The following is an 8,678-nucleotide window of genomic DNA, read 5'->3' as shown; positions in this document are numbered from 1 at the left end:
CTGGCCTGTTATTAGTTAACAGGGACAACTGTCGATCAAGGAAACATTACTGTCAAAACTGACAGTTTTTCCTTTATTGGACTCAGCTACATCAACTGACATTGAGCCACTTTTAAAATTTGGTTAAAACTTTAGCTTGCATGGCTCTGACACTGAGGGTAAAAGATAACAAAAAGAACTAAATCATTTTGAGATTGAAAGGTTTTTTTCTCATTTTTCATCGACTAGGCAAAACAACCGTAAATTTAGTCGGCCATTGGAAATATATTTTCTCAATTCCCACGAGTGCCCAGAGGCGTTTGTGTCTTCTTTCTTTTTTTATTTGGTCAAAAAGACGCCTTTCAGTGGTCTATTTTCATAAATATCATTTAAATGTTCCAACGAGTTTAAATTTTTTAAATCTCGACAGCTAGGAAGGTTGAAAATTTCTCGTGATCGAGCCCGAGGGCCGAATAATAGCGGGTGGAATTTACACAAATTGGGAACAACATCTTAGGACGCATGGCTATCTATTACTAATTAAGCATTACCCGTTGCGACACCATTCAGATTGTCTTTAGCTTTCGAATATATTACGTAAGAAAAATTCGGACGTTAAAATTTCGGACGTTTTATTTCGGGTGTTTAATTTTCGGACACTTTTTAACCGATTTAAGACAAATTTCGGACAAAAAATTCTGACACTTTGCTGGAACATAGCTAAAGTAAATTTACGCCTATAAAACACGAATTTGACTGAAACAACAATATAGGAGAATCTTGCCCGCGCTAAGAACCAATCAGATTGCAGGATTCGTTACCGTGCCCTCTGATAAAAAAATAAATTAGTTTATTTACCAATCTGAAAAACTCAAATCTATATAAAAAAAAAAGTACTTCATGAAAGATATATTCCATGATTAACTTAAAAGGGACTGGTAAAAAATGTAAAGAAAATTTGCACTCTCTTGCCGAGTCCTGAACACAAATAGCAAAGCGCGCGATGTCTAAAAATAGAATGCAAATAAATATAGCCCCCACGAGGTCTTAGAAAACATCAGCGTGTTCTGAGAGAAAAAGAGGGAATCTAGGCGAAGCTTTCGTTTTATGAAAGTGTTTTAGGAGCAAGCGGCCTTCACATGACAAACTTAAGTTGGCAAAATCATGTTGGCAAACTCAAGTTCGTGTGTGTGAACGACACAACAACAGTTGGCAAAACAAGTTGGAAAACTGTTGGCGAGAATAGAGACAGGCTCTATTTGTCGTTCACACACACCAACTTGAGTTTGCCAACACGAGTTGGCCAATAGTTTGTCGTGTGAAAGCCGCTTTAGGGAAATCGTCCGCCATTTCGGTTTGTTTGTTTGAGTCTTGTCTGAGTCGTGACGTCACTCGCGTACTTCATTATCAAATTAAAACTGATTTAATTTTAATCTATAAATTCACATCCTCGTCTGGTGCTTCGAGAAAGTATTTTGAAGTTAAAGTGCTTCCAGTCACAATAATTGAAAATTAACAGCGCTTCTGATGAAAAAATCCCGCGATAGGGCAATACAACAGGCCAGTGGCGACCTTTTTAAACAAATGTGGTCATGGTACACCTTTAATAAGGTTACTATTTTTAGCGGCTACTAATTTTAGCGATTTTTTCAGAGCAAGATTTAGCGACTATTTAATTTAGCGATTTTCCGAAAAATTTTAAAAGTTGGTGATGTTGTGTAAACCAGTTATTAATGAACATATAGCTAAGATGGAAATAAATGTTCAGTAAAAGAACAAACTCACTTGAAATTGAACGAACATTTGCATTGCCAGAAAGAAAAAAGTTACCGGCATCTATTTTGAAAAAGAATTTTTCAAGTCGACTATGATTATTTTGTTTCCCTTTGGGGTAGGAGGGGAGGTACTTAAATTTGGCCAGTAATAAATTTGACCGACACAAATTTTAGCGAGCACAAAATTTAGCGATTTTAGCCCAACTCGCTAAAATCGCTAAAATTAGTAGCCGCTAACAATACTAGTAGTAACCTTAAGGTAACATGGACGGTAGAAATGGAAAAGCTAATAAAATTAGTGTGCTACTTTTTTAAAGTGCCACTTTTAAGACCATTTTAATGTCTATATTTTTATAGTGGTTTGAAGGTTTTAAAATGAATTATGAAGATTTGTGTAAAAATATCGCTTTGCCGTCGAGCATAGACATATTCTTTAATTTTATTTAGGAGTGTTTTTCGGAAGTTCAAATCGATATAAAATATTGTACTTGAACAACAATGGTGTCAACAGTGTCAAAATTAACAATTTTATCATGGTTTTCTATTTCCTGCATTCATTTTGTTCCAATACCATCAGATTTATGCTTGACACATGAGAGACGATGTATTATGTAAAAGACCTATTAGGCCAAGTAAAAAAACAAACAAATGTTTCTCGTGCGGATTTCTATTATTAAAAATGTAGCGGGCGGGCGCCTTTTTTTATTTGTTATTTTCTTCATCGTCAATTTCTCCAGAAGCGAATTTGCAAAATAAATCCTGACCTCTACAGTACGGACCTAGCGTGCCGAGGCTTTAAAATTTTGGCCTGAATTCGTATTAAAATGCAGACAAAACCCATGTCTTACAGATTTTTCTTTGTACTTAATTGAGGAGTAACGCCTGTTGGTTTTTGTTCGTTTTAACTTTCCCAATAACAAATATTAAAAAAAGAGAAGCGACCCCAAAAAATGAAGCGGGCGGGGACGAGAAACATTTGATTTTTTTATTACTTGGCCTAAGCAGTTCTTTTAAGTACACAGTCCATATTGGGAAGTAATAGATTAAAAATTCGTCGAAATGAGAAAAACAATGCTCTCAAATTAACATGTCATAATTATATTGATAGTTATGACTACGATTGTGAAAATAACCTTTGAATATAAGTTAACAAAAAATGTGTGGTCTAATTTGGTTGATGTTATGGTAGTATTCGTGTCAAAATTTGGTCAGACGTTTCAGTTAATAACTGACTCTTAATGTCCACCATTGATATTTTTTTTGCTTAATTTTTCTAATACAGAATTTCACTAGTGAAACATACCATTCCAATACAGTTTCAATATTCATATTAATTTCTTTAATTCGTATATCATGTGAGGAACTAACTAGAACAACTGGCTACAGTCTATTTATTTGAGAATCTCGATTCCCAAATGTCTGTCTCTTAAGACCACAGATAAAACAGATAGATAAAAGCTATGAGAAACTGAAAAACTAAACTATATATATTTAGAATGATAACAAATAAACAAGTTATTTTACTAAAAAAAACTCGGTGTTATTATTTTTATTCTACGTTATATTCGAAACAAATAACAATGATTTCTGCTTTCTCAATTTCTATTTGTGGCAAGTAAATATTTCCCGTATTGCATGATTCTTAATTTTCACTTAGTTGCTGTTTTGCGGTTCGCGCCTCGCTGTTGGAAATAATGATTTTAACCAGTTACTTTTCAGATTGGAAAGTGGAATTTACTTCGTGAAACCAAAACATATTTCCCGTCGGTGAACTTGATAGGAAATATTCTTCGTGGTTTCTGTGGGGCGTGTCGTCCAAAGTGAAAGTTTTTAATCCATTAGCTTCATTTTCTCTGCGCGAATGCAGTGTTAGATAGCGCTCGCTTCCACAATATTCCATTTTGCCACATGCTTTTATTACCAAATAAAAAGGGATAAAATTAATTACAAATGAATTCGATATAATGAGTCAATTAGGATAATACTCAAAGTGCCGATTGATTTTCGTCTTGATAATAAACAAGATTACAAAGGATAAAGAAAACCAAAAACACAAATATGAGAGCTTTTAATTGGCGTGTTTGCGGATCATGGCGACATGTGCGACACTTCCCTTAAACGTTTATACGTGTCGTTGCAATAATGCGCCGGATAATCTTAAAAATAAAAGATAAATTGGACATAAATGGTCTGAAAATAGTTGAAACTTGAATACACAAGGTTCAAATACGCTCTTACGGTAATAACCGTTTGACTCAGAAGCGACACAGCCGAAACCTTGTATTACCACCATTCAATAATTGATGCAGAGATTTTTCTGTTCTGTGTTTTTAAATCATAAGTCTCAGTTTTGCGTAAAGTGTAACTAATATTTATCCTTTACCTGCGTTGTTTTAGAAAATATAAAAATGCGGTATCTTGGGAAAATACGTACGGTAAATACTTCTCCTTGTGAGGACAATCAGCTATCGATTTTCAATGTCAAACGGCGCTCAATTCAAAGAACAGAGAACACTTTTAAAAATTAATCGGCATGCGCATCTGTTACAGAAATTGAAGACTTGTTTACATGAAGAGTTTCTTTGATTAGCTCATTAATGCAGACAATATAAGGTCAAGCTGGTGTATTGGCAAAATATTTTCACTATCGGCTGAAATAACATGAAAAATGCTCAGTTCTTCTTGAAAGCGCGAGCTGTCCCAGCTCTGGAATGATCTGAAGTTTGAACTGCACCGACTGCGAGTGGGAGCAACAATTTTTTTGGTGAAGTTTATACCCAAACAAATAAAACAAGAAATGTTTGCCATGAAGGAGAGCGGTCGGCGAATAACTCTCAATGTCCAAGGATGCCGCTACGAAACTTTCCAAGAAACACTTGAGGAATTTCCTGAAACTCTTCTAGGTTCGGAAGAAAAACGAAGAAGATTTTACGATCCGCAGCGCGACGAATACTGTTTCGAAAGAGACAAGTGTGCGTTCGACGCAATTCTGTTTTATTATCAATCCAGAGGAATTTTATCCCGACCTGCAACAGTTCCAGCAAATGCATTCGACGAAGAGCTAAAGTTCTACGAGATCCAAACCGAAGAACCCGCTGAGCAAAAAGAAAAAGTGGATGTTATGCCCGAGCGAGAATGGCAAAGAAAACTGTGGGAATTCCTGGAATATCCCGAGTCTTCTAGGCAGGCAGCGTTTTTCGCCAAAGTTTCAATGGGTGTTATCGTCATCTCTATTATAGTGTTCTGTGTGGAGACCCTGGATATCGCATCAACAATGGCGGTTAATTCTTTGTCTGTTCACAATGATACTCACAATGAGACCCGTGTAGATCGCGAGGTGGACAAGCTGCAGAAAAGACCAAGGGTCTGGTTTGTAATTGATACTTGTATTATAGTTTGGTTCAGCTCAGAATACGTCGCTCGCCTTGTGTCCTCTCCGGAGAAGATCAAGTTTGTTTTGTCGACTCTGGCGTTAATCGACCTGGCGGCAATAATTCCATATTTTCTTTCTCTAAGCGTGGGTGAGGGCTACGCACCCGCGTTTTCCTTCACAATAATGCGAATATTCCGTCTTTTACGAGTGGTACGTTTGCTAAAACTCACGCGTTACGTTGCCGCTCTGAAAATTTTAGGCTATACAGTCCGTTCGTGCCAAGAGCAGTTGACCGCGTTAACGTTTCTCATATTAATATCAGTAGTGCTATTTTCCAGTACAATTTATTACATAGAAAACAAGGAAAACTCCAAACAGTTTTATAGCATTCCTGCCTCGTTTTGGTGGACGATTGTTACTATGACGACGGTGGGTTATGGCGACATGGCACCTGTAACTCCTCTTGGAAGATTAGTGGGAGCGTTGTGTGCCATTTTCGGCGTTGTGGTAATGGTGTGCCTTCCAAGCCCTGTGTTCATTTCAAGCTTTAATGAAATCTACATGCGACACATGGGGCAGATCAGAAAGAGAGACGCAGAAATGGCAGCGGGTAATGGTAGCCTTAAAGGTAAAAGAACATGGCGGTCCGCCCTAAAGCCTTCAAATATTTTACTTATCAGAAAGTTCTGTAGCGGACAGGAAGATAAATTGTAGGTTTTGCCTCTTTATAGGGATCCGAACAGACTGATTATATCCATTGCATCATGCATCAACAGAATTACTTTCTACAACTTCTTTTTGCGTGTCCGCACATAAGGCATTATTAAAAGTATGAAGCTCGTCACTCATAGTTAAGTATTACTATTTCGTTAGTGTGTCGAAGCCTTGGTTGACCAGTTCGGGAAGACGAAAGTGATCTCCTTGCGTTACTGAGTAAAACACTTACTCCTGAAGTTCGTTATACTCAGGTAACTGACTTTTTGAGCTCCCTTTAATTAGCTTTGATGCTGATTGGCTGATAGGTTTCTGTAAAGCAGCCGTAAAAAATAGTGAAAAATCTCAAAAGAATGCGGCTTTGCTCTGATATTTAGATTGAACTGAATTGGCCATGTTCGAAACGAGCAGGGGACTGGGTACGAATATTCAATATCGATTGAATTGAAAAATGAACCCTGTCATCTGAAAGAGCGTCTAAAAATTAGTTTATTTGCAAAATTTGATTGTAATTGGTTTAAACGCATAGGTATGGTTTACTTTTAGAAATCGTTAAAATAAGAGAGCTCAGTATGGATTGGAGGGACAGCTGTCCATCCAATCCATACTATAAAGCCTTCTTATTTTAACGAGTTTTCAAAGAGTGCCATGCCTTTGCGTTTTAACCAATAACTCTCAAATTTGGCTTAGTTACTAATTTTTAGATGCTCTTTAATATGACAGGGTTCATTTTTTAATTCAATCGATATTAAATATTCGTACCCAGTCCCCTGCTCGTTTCGAACATGGCTAATTGTATTTGTTTGTTTCTCTTTCGATTGCCTTACGACCAACCCAGTAATAAGATTACACCAATAGAATGGCATAGTTTTTGCCCTAGCAAAAGACTTAATTACAATTAAAATTAGTAAATACTTTTATGACTTAATGTACCTAAATTTGACGTATGAAAATTAATAAGTTACTCCGTAAATACTGCATAATTTTTATGGTGTGTCTTTATGGAGAATCATAACAGTACACTGCTTTCAAAAACCAAGTTTGCAGTTATCAATCAACGCATACATATTTACCCATTTTGAAAGTGCTTTTAGAAATGCATATCGTTATTAAAAGAATGTAGGTGCTATATTTAGAAAATTTGTTGTTACTGAAATAGAGGAATGGAATATAAGCGATCAACTATGTTTTAAAAATTCAGTAAAGAATTCGATTACTGATTACAAATTTGATATTCTACGTACTTGTATTCTCCCCCGCCATGCAAAGGGAATTAAAATTGCTTGATCAATGATTTAAATTAGAATCACTGAAGGAAAGTATTTGTGTTCCGATTTACAATTTATTTACCAAAAAAATGCAACGGGAGCAGTCACGTACTATGAATGCTTCGTTTTACAATAATCTGTTGGCTCGAGTGATCAAAAAAAAAAAATTAAAGGAAGCTATAATGAGGGCGTTGAATAGAATTAGTCAGTCTAAACTGTCAGTCGTATACATCAGTCTAACAAAGGGACTTGTCAACCGCAAGAAGTGCTTTAGAGTGAATGTTCAAAACGAGCAGGGGACTGGGTACGAATATTCAATATCGATTGCACTGAAAAACTGGGCCCGTCATCTGAAAGAGCATCCAAAAATTAGTAACTCAACCAAATTTGAGAGTTATTGGTTCAAACACATAGGTATGGTTCACTTTTAGAAATTGCTAAAATAAGAGAGCTTAGTATGGATTGGAGGGACAGCTGTCCATCCAGCCATACTAAGCTCTCTTATTTTAACGATTTTGTAAAGAGTTCCATGCCTTTGCGTTTAAACCAATAACTCTCAAATTTGGTCGAGTTCTAACTCTAACTCTAATTTTAGAACTCTAACTCGAGTTCTAAAATTCTAACTCTGTCTCCTTGCAGATTTAGTAGAGCACGAACTCTGGCTTTGGAATAGGATCTTCACAGGTCAACATTCAACTTTGAACCACCTTGACCGGTCACATTTCCTTTAAACAAATTTCAATTACTATTATTCTCTCGCTTTTTAATTATTTTTATACTTCGCAAAACACCTTTGCTGTGCTATGGCAAATCGTTAAAATGTTGACAAATACTGTAATAAATTTAACAGACGAAGCCCAAGACTACTGGTATTGAATTCTAATGGTATGTTTCTTCTTTGCAATAAACCCTTATATTTGTAAATACTTGATTAATGAATAAAAATCGCTTCCAATAATCTCAGCTTTATATAAATTAAAACGGAGGGCATCTTCATTCACGGTGTCCTGTAAAAGCTTGTAAAATGAAGCGAAACCGTGAATATTTGTTCTATCAGTTGGACCTTCGTCGTGGTTGCCTAGCACGTGATTAATTTCTTCCCGACATCGAACAACTTCAGTCGTCCGACACAGCAGAAGGAATTCCAGCAGGTTTCACTAAATTTACAGAATTAATAGCATTGTTTTTGACTTGAGGAACATTGTGATGATCTTGTTCACTGAAGATTGTGTTCAACATTTACTGTCCGCTTCACTTAATGTAACTCCTTTGGTTTGCGTGGAGCCAAGTGATGTTTTATGTTTAATCGAATTAGCCGCTTTAGTCTGTCTGAATTATTTGAATACAATTTTTTTTCTAAAATGCAAGAATCTACTAGCCTACTAAGTAAAAAAAAACTACTAAGTCGATTGAGAATAACACATTTTTATTGATGCATTTCAGGTACGTATGGTATCATGTATGGTTATTTTACCAGAAAAAAAAATAAAGAAACCGGCCCGAAAATCCATTGTTACACATTTTTTTCACAACGTACATGTATGTTTACACAGACAATTGCGTGTTTAT

At 36.0% G+C, this 8,678-nt stretch overlaps 2 protein-coding genes across 2 annotated transcripts in view; both read left to right on the top strand.

Moving 5' to 3' along the window:
- Positions 1-8,678, top strand: part of LOC144664743 (ras-related GTP-binding protein C-like) — a 50,477-nt gene that overhangs the window by 18,732 nt on the left and 23,067 nt on the right. The window lies entirely within an intron of this gene.
- On the top strand, positions 4,412-5,841 carry LOC144666695 (shaker-related potassium channel tsha2-like). Its single transcript, XM_078528079.1, has one exon. The coding sequence runs from the start codon at positions 4,552-4,554 to the stop codon at positions 5,839-5,841; it is 1,290 nt and encodes a 429-aa protein (XP_078384205.1). The 5' UTR covers positions 4,412-4,551.

The sequence above is a fragment of the Oculina patagonica genome, chromosome 9 (genome assembly GCF_052425735.1).
Source record: "Oculina patagonica isolate OP01 chromosome 9, crgOcupat, whole genome shotgun sequence".
Lineage (NCBI taxonomy): Eukaryota > Metazoa > Cnidaria > Anthozoa > Scleractinia > Oculinidae > Oculina > Oculina patagonica.
This window is presented reverse-complemented; position numbering and strand designations above follow the sequence as displayed.